General features: G+C 44.7%; 1 protein-coding gene across 1 annotated transcript in view; it reads right to left on the reverse strand.

The window, feature by feature from the left end:
- Positions 1 to 20,665, reverse strand: part of LOC106740618 (octopamine receptor beta-3R-like) — a 121,059-nt gene extending 100,394 nt beyond the window's left edge. Inside the window, exons 1-2 of the mRNA XM_014611827.1 lie at positions 19,964 to 20,665; positions 18,857 to 19,094 (exon numbers count right to left, since the gene is read on the reverse strand). Coding sequence (XP_014467313.1) covers positions 18,857 to 19,094; positions 19,964 to 20,665 — 940 coding nt within the window. The remainder of the gene's footprint in view (positions 1 to 18,856; positions 19,095 to 19,963) is intronic.
- Between the last annotated feature and the right edge of the window lie 215 nt (positions 20,666 to 20,880).

Consider the following 20,880-nt stretch of genomic DNA (forward strand, 5'->3'; position numbering starts at 1 on the left):
CGACTCGACCAAGTAAATAATAAAAAACTTTGCAATTTTATCGCGCCAAAAATACGTTCTTTAATTTTGCATTGTTATTTACAGTTTACTCAATTATAAACTATAATTACTATATATATATATATATTACAGTTTAGTCAATTGTAAACTATAATTGAAGATCTACGTGGATTTTTTATCACCGTCCAAAATTCTTCCCTCCCGCTGTGTTATCGGAACGCGAATGATCGAAACGCGAAACGTGAGTCGCATTCACACTTGCACACACTTTGCATAACAAATCTTGCGCGCCGAAGATTATACAAATTTTTTATAAAACTTTCAATCGATCTTTTACATCAAATGTTTAAATACGCAAACGCCTGGCGTCTCGACGAGCCGGACGATAAAAAGTTTCGCGATTTTGCCGTTTGTTTCAAGCGATTTCCTTATTAATTTTGCAATTTTATTTATAACACGGCCGATTACGGATTGATAAAACCGAAGAGGATTCGCGCAGATTTGCCGGCGCTCGATTTCTCCGAAAGCTCTTCCGCCGTTTCATCGCGCGAGGGGCGAATTTTATCGCGGGACACGCTCTGCCCACACGTCGCACGACCAGCCTGTTATACGTAATAAGATTATTAATTAATACCAAATATTTATGTTTTACGCTATCGATGCAAAGCCGGGCACGCACACTCATCGCCAATTACGCGAGAATTTACGCGGCCGTCATTAAACGCCGATATTTATAGCACTTACTGTGCGCGCAGATGATTGCAGATTACAACGTACGGTTTCAAATAAAATTAATTAATCACAGAATGGAGCGGGAAACGGAGGCAGGGAGGAGGAGGGACGGCCGGCCAATCGCGCTAACGAACAGCCGATTGCTGCGATCGCACCTTGTATTCCGCGCTGTTTAAATCCGCCGGGTCGAATCTGCTGCGAATGCATAAACCACCACTCCCTCCCTCCTTCGCCCTCCGTCGTTCCTCTGTCTCTTTTTCGAGAACGTCACACGCCCGTTTCGAGCGCGCGATAAACGCAAAACATCGCGCTCTCACGCACCCGAAAGCGAGCGAGTCATCTCGATTTTCATTTTATTCATCGTAGGCATGCTGCCGAATTTGAATTTCATCGGAACACATGGCAATAATAACAACAATGACAACAACAACACGAGAGAGAGAGAGAAAACAAATCGATTACACCGAGCTCGCGATCGACCGGGCGCGTAATCTGCTCGCGTGTCTCACGTTTAAATTAATTTTATTTGCGCGACTCTATGCAAATTTCCCTTCTCTCTTTCTCTTTCTCATTCTCTCCTCCTCTCTCTCTCTCTCTCTCGCTCGCTTGCTTGCTCGATAAGCGACGGCGGCGGAGTCAGCGTGATTCGTCCGTTCGCCGTGCGTTACACGCGCGCCCAACAAAGGGCCGATTATAATTACCTCTCGGAACGGAATAATAGAGAAGAACAATGGGACGCGATACAATAGATGGCGGGGGCAGCTGTCAACGATGCGAGCACGTTTTACACGAAACAAGCGTGTGTGGACGCGATACACGGCGGCGGATGCGCCCGGCGCAGTCAAAATCGCGAGGACGAGGGGGAGGAGGGCAGTCGCATATTGACGATTAGAATTAATTTCACTGGGTTATCCGCGTACGGGCATCTAGCGATTCGCGCATTGAGAGGAATCCCAGTTGTAATTACAGTCTTTACTGTACTTCCTTCCGGTTTGCAATATGCGTGTAAGATTATTATCACCGACTCTGCGGTAACATTTGTCACACGGAGAAAAGGATTTCTTTGGACTCGGTGCACGTGGTTGGTTTGGCCTGGCTTTATTTAATAAGCTATAAGTTTATTATCAAATCATAATTTTGTTCGATTGGATATGTTGTGCCATAATGGTGTAGTCAGATAAAAGTTGTAGGATTTAAAGGAGTACATAAGTTGGTGGCCTATAGTCTTCTTCGTCGTACGGTCAATGATTGAGAGTGATTTTAAGATCAGCTTCATTTTGTCAGATAAAATCGTACAGCTTTTTAATACAGATCGATTCCCCTGTTAATGGCATTTCCATGTTAATAATAATCCACGCATCACAATATCTGCGGCGATTCCACGCCGACGGGCCGCAATCGACGCGGCTGGCGCGTTTCCGTGAGCGCATCGTCGGCGGCTGCTGACGAAGAATTCTCGTTCTCGTAAAAACGACAAAAAGCGCGTCCTGAAGACAGTCCGAGCTCTCGCACGCCGTATATTACGAGCCGTATAAACGCGAGAGGAAAATTCCTCGTTCCTTTCCTTTCCCCTTCCCTCCTCCTCACTCGCGCTCTTCTCCTCTTCTATTCGTCGCCCGACAAATAAGCGCGTAAGAGCCCAATGATCGAAGGACGCTTCTGCCGCAGAAGAAAAGAGATCGGGAACGAGAGAGATGCGTTCGCTCGCTCGTATCTCTCGCGTGTCAAGTTCAATGGATCGTTCTGTTTGCCAACGCGGTCAGCCAAGAGACGCTCGCAAAAATTGGCTCGCGGCCTTAACCTTCGACCGGAGCTTCGCGGTCGCGACGGATTTCCTCATTGTCGTCGTCCTCGTCGTCCTCGCCCGCGTCCTCGTCGTCATCATCGTAGTCGATTTTATCCGTTATTACTGCTCCATCGCTGTTCCGCCTCCTCTTTCGGCGTTACGCACTCACGCACACACGCATGTATCCCGAATGAAGGGTAAAATGGTCGCGAATAGTGATGGGCGATTTTGATTCGATTTTCAGAAAATCGATCCTCCCTTCTCCAAGAATCGATCTTTCAAAAATCGATCCGAAAAGTCGCGTATCATGATCGTTTAAACATGTTTCTTCTTATAAGTATAATATATCTAATAAATATAAAATGAATAGTTCGTGGCCATACTTATAAAGGGATGACTCGCGTCCACACGAAGTGTATTTTAAGGAGAATGAAGACAAAAGTTTGATATATGATTAAAAAATAATGATAGCACAGAAGTTTTTCTTCACAACGATTCAAGGGGTCAAACACGATCAATTTCCTCTTCACATACGACCGCTGCCAATCGAAGGTTGGCAAAAACGGAGGAAGTATGCGTCTCAGTATTTTTTGTGCATACATGTTCGCAATAGCCATAATGTAGTTCGGGGTCAAGTTTTTCATGTAAGCTCCTTAAGTATTTAACTAGATTTAGAGCATAAAACAATCACCAGTAATCAAAACATTTTCGCGTTCCGTGTGCAGAAGTCATAAATGAAATATCCAGCCTTCGCTTGAAGCAGTAATGGATTCTTTTAATTCGATTTTTAGTAAATTGATTCTAATTATTCCGACTTAAGATTGGTTCAAAAGTCTGTTTTTTTTTTTTCCAAAAGATTACGCACCATTAGTCGCATTATATAAATCGTGTCGCAGCCATAAATACTTTATTTTCGGCCGAAAATAAAGGCGCTTGCCAACCCATCGGGTCGGCTCCTCTCGCGACGAGTCGCGAAAGATCATTTGTTTCTCCCGCTCTTTTTTCCTCCGTTCTTTCCCCCTTTCTTCCTCTCTTTCTCGTTAGCTTTTTCTGTCTGCACCGCGTGATGGATGGCAGTTTAACGATGAGCGGGCGCGCGAGCGAGCTCCCGAAATCAACGGGCGAACGATAACGAGACGTTAGCACTGATAAGGGTTATTTATCAATCGTCCCCTCTCGACTTTCGCGGGATCGATCTCGATCTGCGATTCCACATCGCGTTCGCACTCTGAGACTCGCCGGATTCCCCAAATGGAGAGGAGGAGGGCGGTTATCGCGATTGCTTTGCGTGCCTTGTTCGCGTCGTGATTAAAAATCGGAAACAATTCGGAGCGAACGTGATATTTCGAAGGCGGTCGAGTTTCCCTCGCGCGTCGAGGTTCACGAGAACGTGCGATAATCTCGGTGGGGAAAAGAAAAGAAAACGAGCGGAAGCGCGTGGAAAGTCGCTTTTGTTTGCTCTACAAAAGTTGACCCGGTTTTATCTGGCGATCAGGGGAGTAACGGCGGCGGGGTGGGGGGCGGGCGTCGCGAACATCCCCCGCCGAGTGCTCTCGAGCGAGAGTTTCGGAATGACGAGCGTCGAGCGCTGCGACAAAATCGGCAGCCGTTGATTAAGGGTAAACACGAAGCGCGGCAGGGCGCTGCGGCGATTGCGGACGAAGTCTCTTTGATGGCGCACAATGGACCGGACTGGCATCCCAAGTGGGAATAAATCATATCCGTAAACAGATATGCCTCGTGCATTCAGAGATGTTTTTGCCTAGATTAATGATTAATTATTATTATTATTAATAATTATCATAATAATTGGGATAATTATCTATTGATACAAGTGTTGCCATTGGCTTTCAGCGAGATCTTAAATATCATAAAGAGCAAATTACCATCAGGGGTAGGAATGAATTATATTATTAGAATTAAAATTGAACCTATTTTTCGCTATCTTAGCTCCTGTGTTGTAGAATTAAGGTTTTAACGTGGGGACAGAATTTCGATTTGGAAATTATAGTCGCTTCAAGGTTAAGTCTTTTCCGAACAAATTTATCCGTGAAAAGGATAACCTCTCGCGCGTGTGAACTTATGTTTATTCCACGTGTGTTTCTTAGCACTTTCGAGATCCTCGTCAGCCTAGGCTTCCTGATGCTAATTCTCTCTCTCTCTCTCTCTTTCGCGGTATTAATGTACAATGGATCTCTCTGCAAAACGTCGAACGGTATACCCATCTATTCCACAGGAAACCATCGCGCGTCGCTAACGATACAACGCGGAAACGCAATATCGAATTCTCGTACCTCTATCTTTGTTCGCTCTTTCACTATCCCCCTCTCCCTCCCCTCTCTCTCTCTCACTTTTTCTCTCTCCGCTTTCCCATGAATGAGGCGGGAAACGAATTCGCTTGACCGCCTCTATTGTTTACTCGATGGGGGAGGGAGGGAAGAGGGAATAAAAGCGCGATGGTTTTACTTTAAGATACAGCGCACGGTGAGAGGGGAAAAATAGAGTATCCCGCGCACAGTAACTGTACGTTTTATCAAACGCGGCGAGAGACTCGTATTGAGAAATCGACAATTTCTGCGACGAATCACTCTTTCGAAGTGCAATTTTTCCGTACCAATAAAACGTTGACGAAAGTTGATAAGGTATAATTTCCATAAAATTAAAAGCCTCCTTCTATAATTTTAACGATAAATCCACCATATTATATTCTCCCAATGTATATCACGACTTATGCAAATATATTCGACGTAAGAATTCGCTGAGAGAGTGTAAGGATTGTACACATCGAACGCCAATTTAGCATGAATAAACGCACCGACTCACCACGCTTCTTTACCAAAGTCTTTACGTCGGAAAACGACGAGACAAACTTTTCGCTATAGCTCAGCCGTGAACAATGCTAAGATAGCGGTGTTTTGTCTGGTGCTTCTTTCAACCTTCCACAGGAAAAGAAAAAAAACGGAAACCTATAGGATTCAATTCGTACCGACCACAATTGTGACCGGCATTATCACCCACTGACCGATATTACCCCATTATCCTCTATTAATCATCATTAGAAATCTCGTCGGGGGAAAATGCTGGCGCGACGCGTTTTCACCCCGAGCGAAAAGGAATCTTTCCGAAAGCGTTCCATTTTGCGAACCCGTCGCCTGTTGTTCCGTTTTCTCTCTCTCTCTCTCTCTCTCTTCTCCTCTCCCTATATTCCTCTCTCTTTCGCTCTCGCCGGTATTGTTCCACACTCATTCGTCGATAATCGTTCAGCCCGGCCGGAGGGAACCGACATCTGTAGCGAGCCAAGTTTCTGCCTCCGGAAAATTGAAACTTCCGCGCCGGTCGTGTTTCACGTCGTTTGTCACGAGCGCTCGTCGTGCAAAAAGACGCGAGTTCTTCGCGCGACGCGCACGAACGCGATTTATTTTATATAAGGCGTTTTTCGCGTGACAAGGACGCGAGCCCGCCATTCGTCACGAACGCCGTTGATGTACACCTCGCGTCTACGTCGCTGTTAATCTTCCAATTGAAATCTTGAAAAACTCATTTTTATTGAGACAGCTTAGGAATCAGCGAAGTTTTGTCGCTTTGCGTATTCACGTGTCTCAGCGACGGGTGAAATCAGCCTTCTTATCCAAATTTTAAACATTAATATTTTTTTATGAAAATTCTCTTTCTCTTATGGAAGCTTCGCTCTTACTATACGCAACACGTAACGCGCAACGCGCAAACGTATCACTATCTGCAGCAACTCGGGCTGTGTTTTCTAATTCGACGCGAAACACCGGGTGACATTTCGCGTCGCGTTCGAGCTATTTGTCATCGATACGAGGAAAAACGCGCGTGACGTATAGACAAACACTCGTTCCTTAGAATTCATCGTCTTTAGCCGTTAGAAATGTTATTGTTATCGGACAAATTTCATAATCATCTTCCATGGTTTGTCCAAATATATAAGATAATGTAAAAAATGGTATTATATTACTATTAAAAAAAGACTCGTGCGTTGAACGAGAACCATCGTAACGTACGAGCCAATTTCGAAAGTAGATTTGTATTTCCTGACATGCCTTGTTAAAACTCTGCGACTTTTCCAACTTGCGATCTAACGGAAATGGTGGTGGTATCAATGATCGTCACTTCCTTTTGAGAACACCTTTTATAAATGTAAACTTTCTCCATCACTTCATCCGAAGTCGTCAATGAAAGAAGTTAAATTCTTCAAAGATGTTCAAAGGTTGTCGGGCGAATATTTCACAGGAATAAAGTCATTCCAACATGATTGAAACATTCACTCGCACGAATTAAGAATTCCTCCCGTACTTCGAGCTTAAGTTAGATATTCATTCCGACGATTAGTACTTTCGCGAACGCTCCGTGCGCAATTCCACGAGAAATTTCGTGAGGACATCGCGTTAGGTTTATGAGCGCGGAAGACACTATATCTTTCGAGGGGAAATTGTATCAAACGTGACGAGAAAGAGCTGATTTTGCATTCCCTGTGTTCTCGCATCGCTGATCCAGCACCGCGAATGCAAGACTAAATTGCGCGATTCGCCGCTTTTCGGGCCAGTCGCGACGGGACGGTCCCGACCCCGTCTCGATTCGAATTGCTGTGACAAATTGCCGTAACAATCGACGCCCTTAATATTGTCGCTTAATAACGTATTACCGACCTAATTAATATCCCGCCGAAACTAATTTAATAAGGCTACGCGCGAGCGCGAGCGCAAAGCTCCGGCGGAGGAGGCGGTGGTTTTAGTCCCGCTTCGTCGGAAACGACCTCCGATTTCGGAAATTGCCGGCGCAAGAGGATATCGATCCTCCCCTCGATTATTTACGATACGCCGTCATCCGGTGCATACGGTTCTTTGCTCGGATCGACGTTACGATGCATGATGTAACGCCGGCTTCTCTCTTAGCTCTTACCCGTAATAAGTGTCCGGGATTTATTATTAATCAATTCAAGCTGCCATCGTTCGTTATGAATGGTGGACGTGGTCGTTATTATTTAACTAGTTCAATTATCGTCGTCTACAGTCTGATAAAAACAAATAATTATTTAAAACAATGTCAAAATCATAATTTTAATTATTACTATCAATGAATCTTTTACATGATAAAATAAAATAAAAAAAATATACATAATAAAAAGAAAAGAAAAAATTATTGAATAAAATATTCTTATTATATAAAAATTTTGTTATTATTTAAATTATATTATATTATAAATTATAACATTGACGCTAAAGTGTTTATATAATAAAATAAATAAAAATAGGCACCTATAAACAAATAAAAGTAGAAATGTAAAATAAAATGTTACATTTAACACGTTCACGACGGGGTGCATCACCGGTGGGTCACGCTCGACTGTCCCATCTGGCGGCGTGCATCACAGGTGGGTCACACGATACTGAGCCATCGGGCGGCGTGTATCACCGGTGGGTCACGCTTGAACATTCGTTTAGACATCGCTCACCATCAAAAATATAGTTCGTTTAGTAACTGGAAAAAATTGCCGTATAGTTGAAAATTTAAATAATTGAAATTTGAATGGCGCCGCCAGATGAAGCGCAGCATGAATTCGAGCGCCGCCTCACAGCGAAAAACATGAAAATCGACCCCGGCGTGAACGTGTTAAAACAAAATTTTTTCAATACGCAAAATTTTTATACTTTTTTAAATATCTTTATAAATTTTATTTTATTTTTTTATGCAAATTAAGTGGCAAAATTACTATTAAAGTTAAATATTTCATTCAACGACAAAAATATTTCGCAAACAATACAGTAGAACGTTTCCGATTTTCTATTTTCGTTTCGCATAATTGTCAAAAGAAGATCGCGAAATAAAAATGAAGTCGTGTATTTCACATTCATTTATTCATTTATTAACGTTGCTCGACGGACAATTGAATTATATTCGCGGCAACCGGCGACGGAGATGGAATAAACAAGCAGGTAAATCTCTTCCTCGTCCAAATAAACCGGCAGCCAGTGCGATAACATGTAAAAACGCGCGACGCTCGGCAAATGTTTGCTAAACAAATTAATACACGTTCAATTTCGCTTTTTAATCGGGGATTTGATTCCGCGCAATTTGTGCTACCGCGCGACGCTGCAACGATGACGACTACGCTAACGTGTCGCACTCGGAGACTTATTCGTTCACTTTTTCTTTTTCTCTCATTTTCTTCGGCTGTCGTCTAATGGAGGAGTAGGGACACTTCTTTCAATATTTGCACTGAAAGTGTCCGGCCGAAATCGATAACACTGATTGCGAACAAACAGGAGGAGACCGTCGCAATTTGCCGCGAAGCGAGCGCGAGCTCGACGTAGCGTTGCACCGCGCCGCGACAGATTAAGTTTTCTCTCTCTTCCGCGGCTGCGGGATAATGGAATACTAATTTTACGGAAAATAGCGGAAATAATAAAGAAGAAACGAAATGTGTTATTCACGAGGAAATGTTATCAAGCGAAGAGCGACGTATTTTTCTGACCGCGAAAGAAAGAGAGAAATATTATAAAATATGAATTCTATTTATATTAGCGTGTTCCTTCCTCCTTTTTCTTTTTAACTGTGTCTTGATATTGAAACGCTCTTCTGGAAAACTCTTCTCGCAGCACATTTTCGAAAGAAGGATATTGCGAGTATTAATATGCTAATTAAATCTTCGAGTTGGAATAATGCCGCTCTGAAGTAATATGAATCTCTTATGAACTCTAAGCAAGATAATATCAAGTATAAATAATATTTATATCAACGTTCCTCTTTTTACGATGTCTTAAGAAGGAATCAACGGTAAAATCGGCGCAGTAACTTGAAACGCTTTTCGCGTTAAATTTCTGTGAATAAGGTGTTACAGATATTAATATATATATATTAATGCCTCAAAATTAGTTGTTAATATAGCTCTAAGTAAGTTAGTGTAGCCCTCATGAAAGAGAGCCTCATGATTTTCTCAAGATATAAATTTTATTTATATTAGTATATTTATGTCTACGGCACTTAAACGGCCTATTGGAATTTTAAACATAAGTTCTACTTATATTAGCATTGTTCCCCACTGGATCTTAATATCGAAGCACCAGCAAAATTCGCGCGATAACTTAAAACGCTTCCGGCGGTAAATTTTCGCAAGTTGGATGTTGCCAATATTAATACACTAATTAAGACTACAAATTTGGTAATGGCGCTCATAAGCAACCTGATCTTCTTACGGACTCCGCTATTATATCATGGTCGAGTCCCGAGAGACTGCATTCGCGAGAACCACGGGCGCATGTTGCAAATTCTCTCGGCGGCCACTTCATTTTCCACGCTGGTGAAACCGTGCGTTTGGGAATTTCATCAAAAAATATGTTACATTTTTTTATACTTTTTAACATTTTGGAACACGGTGCCTTTGACGATACGGACTAACCTCCCCCGGAGTGCCACCGTAAGATACACGTCCGTGATTATATTAAATTTTTAATTAAACTGGAAATATCAGTGAATGTGGAGCACGCATTCCGGTTTATTGAAAGGCGGACGCGAGACGTCGCTAATTGAATGAGAGATAATTGTCTCGCAGATGTTCCCCGCGTTCTTCGTGTATCCACGCTTCAATTATCTCGGACGTGCGCTCGCGTCATATTTTTATATAAAGGTGAGGCGATAACTGTCCCAATCACCAAATGTGAATATCACCGTGAATATTTTCCAAACGTATGAGAATGGGAGAAAAATTTGTTTAACAGAAAAATTACACGGTACACAGAAACGGCCGTCTTATGGCGATAATGCTATTTTGCAGGTGAACCCGAGTAGAAATATGACCAGTCGGCCTGAGTTCAAAATTAGTAGTAGTTAACTAGTACGGATTAGATTACATTTTTTTAATCGTATATATATATATATATAATGTTTATGTAAATAATATATATATATATATGTCTGAAATATATATCCTAAAATACATTCTAATATATATCCTAAATAATTCTAATATATGTATATTCTAAAATACCCATCTAGCTACTATCCGTTACTAGTATTTAAAAATGAGATAGCAAATCAAAATAGAGGTACGTTGTTCCATAAAAATTTTAAGAAAGGAGAAATTGATTACATTAGTGCTTGGCAATTAATTGTGATTCTTTATCTCGTAACTGTAATTTCTTCCGTTAAACATTCAGCTGATTTATTGATCTAGCTATTATCTGACCACTAGGGGAAGTTACATTATAGCGACGTTAGATACAAATTTACTACTTCGTGGCTAGACACCCGTGAGGTTCGATTTCTGTCAGGGGAGCAGCATCAAAGAGAATCGGAGAAGGCGACCTTTGTTTCTTTTAATCGAAGATATCAGATAAGATGTATTCGAGATGACAGGTACTGCGTAGTTACTGCCTCACTTTGTCATCGCAATTACACCCCGCGCGTTTAATTATAAACGCGAGGAGAAAAATTCTCCTCCCCCCTCCTCCTTCTTCGTCGTCCTTTTCGTTCGGTTCACCCTCATCACCCTGCGCGCGCGCGCGCGCGCTTTCTTCTCCACCTAAGTAGGGGAGAGTTAAGTAACACCCCAATTAAGCGATACCCGCCAACTTTTACTAATCTCCCCAACTTTTTCATTCCGGAGTTTTCTCCGGCTGAAATTACTCCCCGGACTGTTGGACCCCGAGATGACGTCCACTTTACCACCGGTCACAATCTATTTCCCGCGATAAGTCTACACGTGTCGTACGAACTACCCCTTCCCCGATTATCTTCTTTCTACCTCTCTCTCCCCCTCTCCCTTTGCGTTCCTCTCCTCTCGTCGGGAAGCGCGCGGGAACAGATAGGCGGAAGAGGAACGGGAGGGGGAGGAGAAGAAGAAACGAGCGAGGGTCTGGCGGTCTCGGTCTCGGTCACGAGTGTTGTTCGAGGGGGTTGGTGGCACGAACGCGCGTACATGACGCCGGTGGACCTTGCCACCACTTTTGCCATCGGCCTCCTCCCGAGATTCCATCTAAACTACCGTTTTTACAGGCATGCAACGCGAACCGCCCGCGACCGGCTGATGCACGGGCGCCCTTAACCCCCGCGGCCCGCAACCACCGTCGTCGACTTCGATCGCCGGTGGTTGCGGCCGCGACTGTGCGCGGCGATAGCGGTAGCGGCGGAGATACCGGTGGTGGTCGAAGGTTCGCCCAGCGTGCCTAGACGAAAGCTGTATTTTCTCGACTCTGTCCGGCAGATATCGATTCGGACGTACTTTACACAGTCGCGAGCCGCCCGTCATCAATGAAAATGGAGAATGAGAAATCGTGACGCGACGGAAACGGAGCGAGGAAACGGCTGCTCTGCTAAATTCTTCCTTGGATTCTGGGCAAACAAATGTTTTGGATGATAAGAACGAAGGTTTGCCTCGAGGGATCAAACGTTCGGTTCTTGTAGCCGAAAAATTTGTTTGTCCAATGTCCAAATAAGAATTTAGTTCGGGTCAATTAAATAAGGTTCTCAGTGTGCGATACCGTATACTGAGAGGAAGAAATTGAAATTTTGCGAAATAAGTGTTTCTCGCGACATTTCCTTCGATATTTACTGGTTAGAACAAAATTTGAGTGTGGTAAGAAATATATATATATATATATTTTTTTTTTGTGAAATATATTTTTCTCATTAATTGATTTATTTGCTCGCAATAAAATTTTATTCCTGCGAAGTGAGCTTTATATTTCACAAATAAATTTTCACATCCTTCTTCCTCAGTATAAAAGCGCCGTTGATATGTCGATGATATAATTTTTGAATTTAATTTTATCCAACTTCAACATTCATTTGATTTTTAATTACCTTTGACGATTTAATTTCAACAATCCGGCATTATATTTCTCCGGTGACGTGTGGTTATAAAAAAGATTTGCTTCGGTCGACACCCAAATCTTTAGTTCGAAGAACGAAATCACGGTTTTTATAACCAAAACCCGTTTTTCACCCATATGTAAACGAGAGTTTAATTTGAGTCGACCGAATGAGTTTCCGAGTGTAGATGGAAATAGCTGCCAACCGATAGTCGACGGCATGAAGGATCGGGGAAAGTTTCGTTCACTTTTGCAGCCAACGAGTGGGGTGACCTGCACCCCGACCTCCAGACTCCGTGGCGCTGTCATGTCCCGACACATGTCTATACATAATAAACGTCGTTCGATATATATCCGCGCGCTTGCGAGCGCGCGATACGGATTACGACGGATCGCTCTCTCGTCGTGACACAACCCGCTTGTCCCGTCCGCGCGAGAAGAGCTCCCGTTCGACGACACGACCGTTCGCGAACGGTATTTCGCCGCCTTATTTACGGCGAAGGTCCCCGGATTTGCACCGCTCGGCTCGCGCGTCCGACATTATTTATTGAGGCAACACGCGCGTGACTCAGTTGACATTTGACGGGCGACGACGACGACGACGACACCGGTGACATCTCGAGCGAGCAAGGCGGCGGCGGTATTGACGGCTATCGAATGTATTTAGGGATGTAGCCTCCTCCGAGCTCGCGGTTACCGAAAAATCAGAGAACGAACTTGAGGTGAGCGACCGTGGAAACTCGTGACAACGGGTTATCGGGCGGACAGCGAAGCTATTTGTCAAGAATGTTACTTGCTATTCGCTGGATTTCGCTGCAAATGATTTCGTAAGAACAATTATTATATTCATTGTAAGAAGCTATCAATAAATCTGGGAAAACGCTGCTTTGTTTTCAACAACAAATTAACGTATCCCGAAGGACAGATTCTCACACAGCGGAGAATATTCTCTATCCTAGCGACAACATCGTTTCCGCTCTAATTACGAGCTATTCGCTAATTCGCTCACGCCGACTAAATTCCATCGCTGTCGCAACGATGGTTTCACTACAACGACAAAATCATTCTTCTCCCCACTTACTGTTTCATTAATTTCTCTACTTTTTTCATTCCATTTGCACTTTACTTTTATTATTTCATCTGACTTTTTTCTCACTACAATACCGTTTCTCTAATGATTGGATGTTTGGAATCCTTTCGAGATTTGCGAACCTCGAGATATGATCCGGTCGAAGTAACTAACTTTAAAACGAACCGGGAGGACGTAAGCGTGCATGCGAGTGTGAACAAATGGGAGCGTCTTTCCCACGTTTCCTCAGATAGCGCAAATTTCGCGCTTCCGAGTCGCGAGAGGCGCGAAATCAGCCGCGTTTGTTCGCCGCTCCGTCCCCGATACGCGCGGATATCGCCTCGCGAAGATTCGCGAGGCAAGTTCGCGCGTCTTCTCCGCGAAGACGTCTAATCAGACTTCCATTCACTCGCGAGGTAAAGTGATTCGCGTCGAAACTTATCGTCCGGTGTGCATACGCGCGCGCGTACACATACGTATACCGTACATCGGAATCGCGCTGAGCTCCCTTGCCTCGAAACCGCGGGAGAATTGCTCGAGAAACGTAATGTTCTTGCTCGGTACAACCGCACAAAGCACGACGCGAACACATTGTATATTCCGCGTGAAGTCTAAGTAGCGTCGGTCCTTCCCGCGGTGAGAACTCGCCGCTAAATAATCGAGCCGATATAATAACCGAAAATTACTCATCAGACCGAATCGATCGTGTCGTTCGTGACGTGGACGTACGGATGAATATTTGTCGTTTATTCGAATTTCCTTCTCATTGGATATTAGAAAAATGTTATTATCGAACAGATTTCAGCCCTGCCGATTTCCGGGCGGGCCGACCAGCTGAGACGGCAACTCTGGTCACGACGCGAGAACGCGGATGGGACGGGACGCGGCGTTGAATAAATTAGCGTAATAAACGGCCGCGCTGAGCGAGAGGACCAAGATGAGAAAGAGACCGATAGGGGCAGGTGAGAACTTCATTTCGCCCCGTGTCGCATCACGACCGGTCGCGACGACAGTGACGGTGAAACGGAATCGCATGGGTCGTGACGCCCGGCACGCGACTCGGCTTGACCCACGCGACGCTTAATTAGGTAAACATTATTTGCTCACACGGTACACCGCTGTCGCGCGGTGCATGCTCGCGGTGTCCGCCCACGCCCTCCTGCGGTTTAAATTTAGCTCTCGCTCGCGCGCATTCTCCAACGGAGCGAGCCGAGCAACGTGACAGTGGGGAAGAAACTTTCTTTCTTACTCTCTCTCTCTCTCTCTCTCTCGTCGGGAGACATCATCCGGATTTCCAGCCATTTAATCCTTAAGCACTCGGCGTCGGGTCGAACCGTGCGATTTTTCTTTCGTTCGTGTTTCTCCTCTTTTCACGAAAAGACTGAAACTGAGGAAAAGCGCGCGGGCATGCGAGAGAGAGAGAGAGAGAGAGAGAAAGAGAGGGAGGGAAAGAAAAGAGATAGCCTTACGCAAAATCTTCCGCTGTTAAATCCGAAAGGATGTATAAAAATGTAAAGCGCGAGTTTAAATACTTGAAACTTTCCCTCTTCGGCGAGCGATATAAATAAGGATTCTCGAAGTAAAGTTAGCGTTTCCCAAACGAGACTGCTTTTTCCTTTTCCCCCTCCCTCTTTCTTTCCGTCCCTTTCTCTCTCACGACACTAAAAGCCAGTTAAACGAACTTCGCGTTCGTCGTGAAAAGCTCGCTCCTTAATTGTACTTCGATTAATGGATCGTTCGCGCGGCTTTCGAGAAAGCTACCTTTTCCCAGGGATAATCCGCTATTTTTTCCCCGTGCACTCTGCCGCCTATGATGAGGACGCAGTGCGGCGAAAAGGAGAAGGAGAATGGAGGAAGGAGGTGAGAGAGAGAGAGAGGGGGTAAAAATGCACCATGATCGTCGAAGAGACTTCGCGATGGAGCTTAATTGAAATGGGGTTTAATTCGATTTTCGGAGACGGGCCTGGCCGGCGGCGTGAGTGGGATAAAAGCCGGCTGGCGCTAATGAAAACGCCCGATGGAACGCCGGAGTCATATGCAAATCTGTTGATTACTCTCCCGCGTATTCGTACTCACCGCGGCGCTACTCTTTCTTCCTTCCTCTCTTATCTGCTTTTCACCTTTCCTCAAGATTCTCCCATTCTCTTCGTCTTTTTCTCTTCCTCTCAATATGCAAACGTTCTGTTCGCATTAACCGGAGAGTGAACGGTCGGATGCATTTTGGTTGAAGAAAACAGAAGTTCTGGCTCTTATGAGCCAGATGTGATTCTAACAACCAAAAATCCTGTATCCTTCGACCGAAACGCGCGTTCGGTCGTTCATTTTCCGGCTAACGCAACCAGATTTCCATTTCCGTGTGTACATAAAGAAAGAGAGAGAAAAGAGAAGAGCGGGGAACAGTTTCTTTGTCCACCCTCCGCGTAATATCCGTACCCCCCTCGTTCCCTTTTCAGTTGCATTTTTAAACAAAAAAAAAAATTAAACAGTTCGATTTGTCCACTTCAGGTAAATTTGGCCAAACTGTTTTTCCCGTGTAGTCCCGATTCCCACTGGAATCGGGAACAAGTCAACTGGATGAAACATTAAAACAAGAGGGGATTCGGAAACACCGGAAAATTAATTGGATCTACCTGACGTGGGCAACCCGCGTTTTGGTCGAAGGAAATAGAATTTCTGACTGTAAGAGCACAATTTGGTTAATGAAAGCTATAAATTTTCCTTCTACTATTTGTTTCTATTATAATCAACTATAAATTTTGTTATTTAATTAAAATGCATTCGACTATCCGCTGTCAGATAAATCCAATCAAACTCATTCTTCGGTGAAGGTAAAAGAATAAATGGCGAAGCCGATCCGGCAGTGGATGCACACCGTTTGCGGTCGGCCGCGGTCGCAGCAGGAGCCGGTTTGATACGAATTATCCGGTTCGAGATCCGCGTTTCTGAGAATTTATCGCGAAATTTTAGCGAACGCATCGCGTTTCGCCGTTTTAACACGACGTTGGAAGAATAGACTTCGGATTCCGGACAGAATTAGAAGCACGATGTTACCGACGGCACGAGAGAGGAACTTTGACGATAGCCGCGGCAATGTTCCGGGAAAACTCGCGGACGCACGTGAAACTGGAATGTAGGTTGCTCGTGTGGGGCGTCTAATAATTATTCCGGAATATGCTTCCGCTTCCCTCCTTCCCATATTCTATCGTTTTGTCTGTGGGAAAAGTTCGGCCTGATAGCATATGGAAACACACAGCTTATTCGCTAACGCGTGCGCGCGCGAAAGAGAGAGAGAGAGAGAGAGAGAGAGAGAAACCGAGCGTAACGGACCGGCGAGTTACGTCGGCAACCAGCTTGATTTCGGCATTATGCCGGGCTACACGCGCCCGTAATGTATGTACGAGCGTAATTCACGCGGAATGCGATCTCGTTGGAGTATATATACGAGTCGGGACGGACCGTGGGAATGATCAAAAGCACGCGCGATTTTCGTTTCAACGCGGCGAGATACGCGGATACTAGAGGCGCGTGTATATTATTCCTTTATTCGCCGTAAAAACACATGAGAGAGCACTGGGATAATGAAATTATTTTCATTAGCGCACTTCAATCGAATTACGCCGATATTTGGTAAACGTTTCGCTGGAATATTTCGTACAAGTGGATTTTATGGATGCTCAATTAATACGAGAGTGCGTCTTACGAATTATCGACTTTATATGTATTATGTTTATTCATAAATATATGATTATATATGATTTGATTATCTAATAAATTGTAATATGATTGTCTAATTGTGTATATATATAATATACAATATAATTATATATTAAATAATAGGATTTGTATATTATTAATTATAATTTATAAAACTTATATATATTTATATAATTATAAATAATAATATACAAATTCTATTATTTATATAACATTATATATACAATTATGTGTAGTAATTATATATGCAATTTTTATTCTTTTATTGGCTCACACGCGTATTGTCAGTAGACACACTTGAGTAAAATCGTTCGTCACTTGTGCCGGAATAACGTTATTAACTTCATTGCATTATTAATCCAGGAAGCTCGAAGTTGACGATTCCGCCAGCAGAGGAGAATCTCTTCTGCGGAAAATAGTCGGTTGATATCGCGCTCGTACAAATAAAGCGCACGATATGATATGAATTGTCGAAAATTCCGTAAATCCGTCGGCCGGGTTGAATTATCCGCCCACGTGGATTGTTATAACACCGGTAGAACGCGGCAACAGCCGAAACGTTGATTTTATTAACGGACCGCGAAATCTCATTCTGCCCGGCCGAGCGCACTCGCTGCCGTTTTCGATTGCCATCGATAATTGCAAACCGCTCATCATCGTTTAACCGAGTTAAAGGACTCGCATTAGCTTATAAATCCCGTATTTTGCGAGCGCGTACGCAATCTAACTGATCGAACGGCGCCTTGGAAAATTTCCAGTTAAAAGAAACACAATTATTCGAAAAAATTAAGAAAAATATAGACGACAATGATAACAAATGCATCGGCTCGTTATCGTGTTCATTCTCGAAATCGCTGAACTTCTTCGCCTCCGTACGAACATCATAAATCACTGCAAACGGAATTCACACCTGCCCATCGCTGTTTCTCCCCTTCAAATTATTCAAATGTCGGACTTCGAGCTTAATTTACTCGAACCAGCGTGAAGTCGTTTGCTTGTAAAAGCGATACAGAAGAAGGACAAACAGTTTTGCAACCATCGGCCTATAAATATCTAGACGAAGATTTCTACGAATATGACTTCTTTATAATGAGACTCCTCTTATGTAAGAAGAAAATTTCCCGTTAAATAAGTAAATAAATAAATGAACTCTCTATATAATTAAAATAATATATATTATACACAAAATATATTTTCAATATGTCACCATTAAAATAATTCAAAATGCAACTATAAATTAGTATAAATTAGTATAAATACTATATATTAAAATAATCTCATCGCAGCTTCTTCGTATATATTCCATTTTATACCAGCTCGTGCTGCTGGAATTGCCACTTTCGCAACTGAAGTGCAATAAATCCGAGCTTTGTTATATTTTGCTTGTTTAAAAAACTATAGAGGCCAAAATTGACTTCGATGAAATATAGTGAGATTACAGTAACTTCAATTATATATACATACATATACATATATATATATACATACATATAATTTTTTCTCTCAATGGTACCTATTTAATTGCACGAGCTGAGATTTCTCTCCGGGGAATGGCATAATCAGCCGAATGGCTGCGTCGTTCCGGTGTTCAAATAAATCCGAACGAATTTGTTCTTTCACCGCACCGCCTCTCTTTCTCTCGTTAACGGACGGAGTTCCACTCACCGTTAACGGCGTGGAGCTCCGTAGGCACCGTGAAATGCGCGGTGTGAAGGGCTAGCTCACCGGTATCGGCCGCGGCCTGCAGCAGCATCTGCTGGTGATGGTGGTGCCGGGTGGACGCTCGGTGATGGTGCACGCTGTTGAGCACGATGTTGCTCGACGTCCGGCTGAGCGCCTTCCGCTGCCGGATCGCCTCCTTGTAGATCTTGCAATACATGACGATCATCACCAGCCCCGGGATCCAGAAGGATACGCACGAGCTGATGACCGCGTACGGACGGTTCACCACGAACGCGCACACCTGAAAGTCGAGGAAGAGATCGGCCCACGCTCGGGTGAATATGTCGCGTCTCGCTCTCGTTAACGTCGTTGTGCTTGCGCGAATGATTTCCCGGCTCATCTCCCGAGATCATCCACGCCACGTTTATAACATTGCGACTTCAATGCGCGAAAGTGTCGATCGATAGGGAGAACGCGATACGGAGAGACGTCGAAGACATTAAAAAGGTATCGAAGACGTTAGAAGGATATCGAGGACATTACAAAAGCATTGAAGACGTTGAGAAGATATCGGAGGTATCACAGCAAGAGATACCGGAGACATTACAAAGATATCGAAGAGTTATAAAGATATCAGAAGTAGGGCTGCGGGGACAGTATTGAAAGTGTTCCAAAGATATTGAAGATATTGAAAAGATACGAGGGAAATTTTGCAACGTAATCTAGGATGATTAAAGATTGTGAGTTCGGCTCGGTCGAAAGAAAAGAAACTAGTTAATAAGAGCCGCTATAGGTTGAATATTCTGAGCGATATTGAACACCTTTCAATCGTTGCCTCAAGGAATACTTGATATTTTCATCAGATATTGTTTCGTGACACCTTCGATATTGTTATTTATCGCCAACTTTGTCTATGACAAGAAAAATTATTCCCCTTTACTCGAAGAAATCAATTCTCCAGTAACGAAGATAAATTTGAAAAAAGCCAGAAACTAAGGAAGAGCGGTAAGAAGGAAAGGAGAGCATCGAGGAGGGCGAGGGAGAGGACGAAGAAATTGTCGAACATCTTCGGGGTCTCTGCAGCGTTTTCGCCGCCTTAATAACGGAGGCAGTCAAGCGACATCGAGAAAACGGGCCACCCACCCGGCCCACATACAGAGAAGCACACACCTCCGGATGTTTGACCATGAAGTCCAAGTGCTCGTTGGTGGTGTACCAGCCCATGAAGATGGGTATGAAGCTGATGAGCGCCGGCAAGATCCAAGCGCTACCGAGCATGCAGCTGACCGTGCTCTGCCGCATGATTACCGTGTACTCGAGCGGGCTGACGATCGCGTAGTAACGGTCGACGCTGATGCAGCAGAGATGCAGGATCGAGGCGGTGGAGAAGTACACGTCCAGCGAGTTCCACAGGTCGCACATGAGGCCGCCGAAGAGCCACCGGCCGCCCGACAGCTCGACCGACGCGTTGAACGTCATCGCGCACATCGCCACCAGCAGGTCGGCCGCCGCCAGGCTCACCACGTAGCAGTTGGTGACCACTCGGAGCCTGCGGTGGCGGCGCACGCTCGCGATCACCAGCATGTTGCCCAACACCGCGGTGGTGATGATGCTGCCCATGATGATGCCCTTGATCACGACCACCAGCGCGTTCACGTGCTCCGGCAGGTTCTCCACCGTCGGGTTGCCCACCGACGACGCGGTCACGTTGTTCGCCGCCGCGGTGCTCGGCGACGACGAGGCCGTGCTGCTGGCGGTCGTCGCCGCGCTCGACACCGCGCCGGCCGCGTCGCCGATTATGCTAGACGACGTCGGCTCCAGCCGGCCGCTCGGCAGGCTCGTCGACATCGCCGCCGCCATGATGTTCAGCATGGCGGCGATGGGGGGTTGGTGGGAACCGCTGGGTGGGTGCCCGCTGATGCCGGGCGAGTCGATGGCGTCGCTTGGACCCCGAGATCTCCGGAAAGGACGACGCTTCTTCACCGTTGCCGGCTACGCTCGTCTCGCGCCATCTTGCCGGAGGGTGCTGAAAGGGTGTCGCTCGCTGGCTGACGGGGCTGGTCACTGCTGCCCGATATCAGGTCATC

Source organism: Dinoponera quadriceps, unplaced genomic scaffold, assembly GCF_001313825.1.
Source record: "Dinoponera quadriceps isolate SergipeBrazil2010 unplaced genomic scaffold, ASM131382v1 scaffold278, whole genome shotgun sequence".
Classification (NCBI taxonomy): domain Eukaryota; kingdom Metazoa; phylum Arthropoda; class Insecta; order Hymenoptera; family Formicidae; genus Dinoponera; species Dinoponera quadriceps.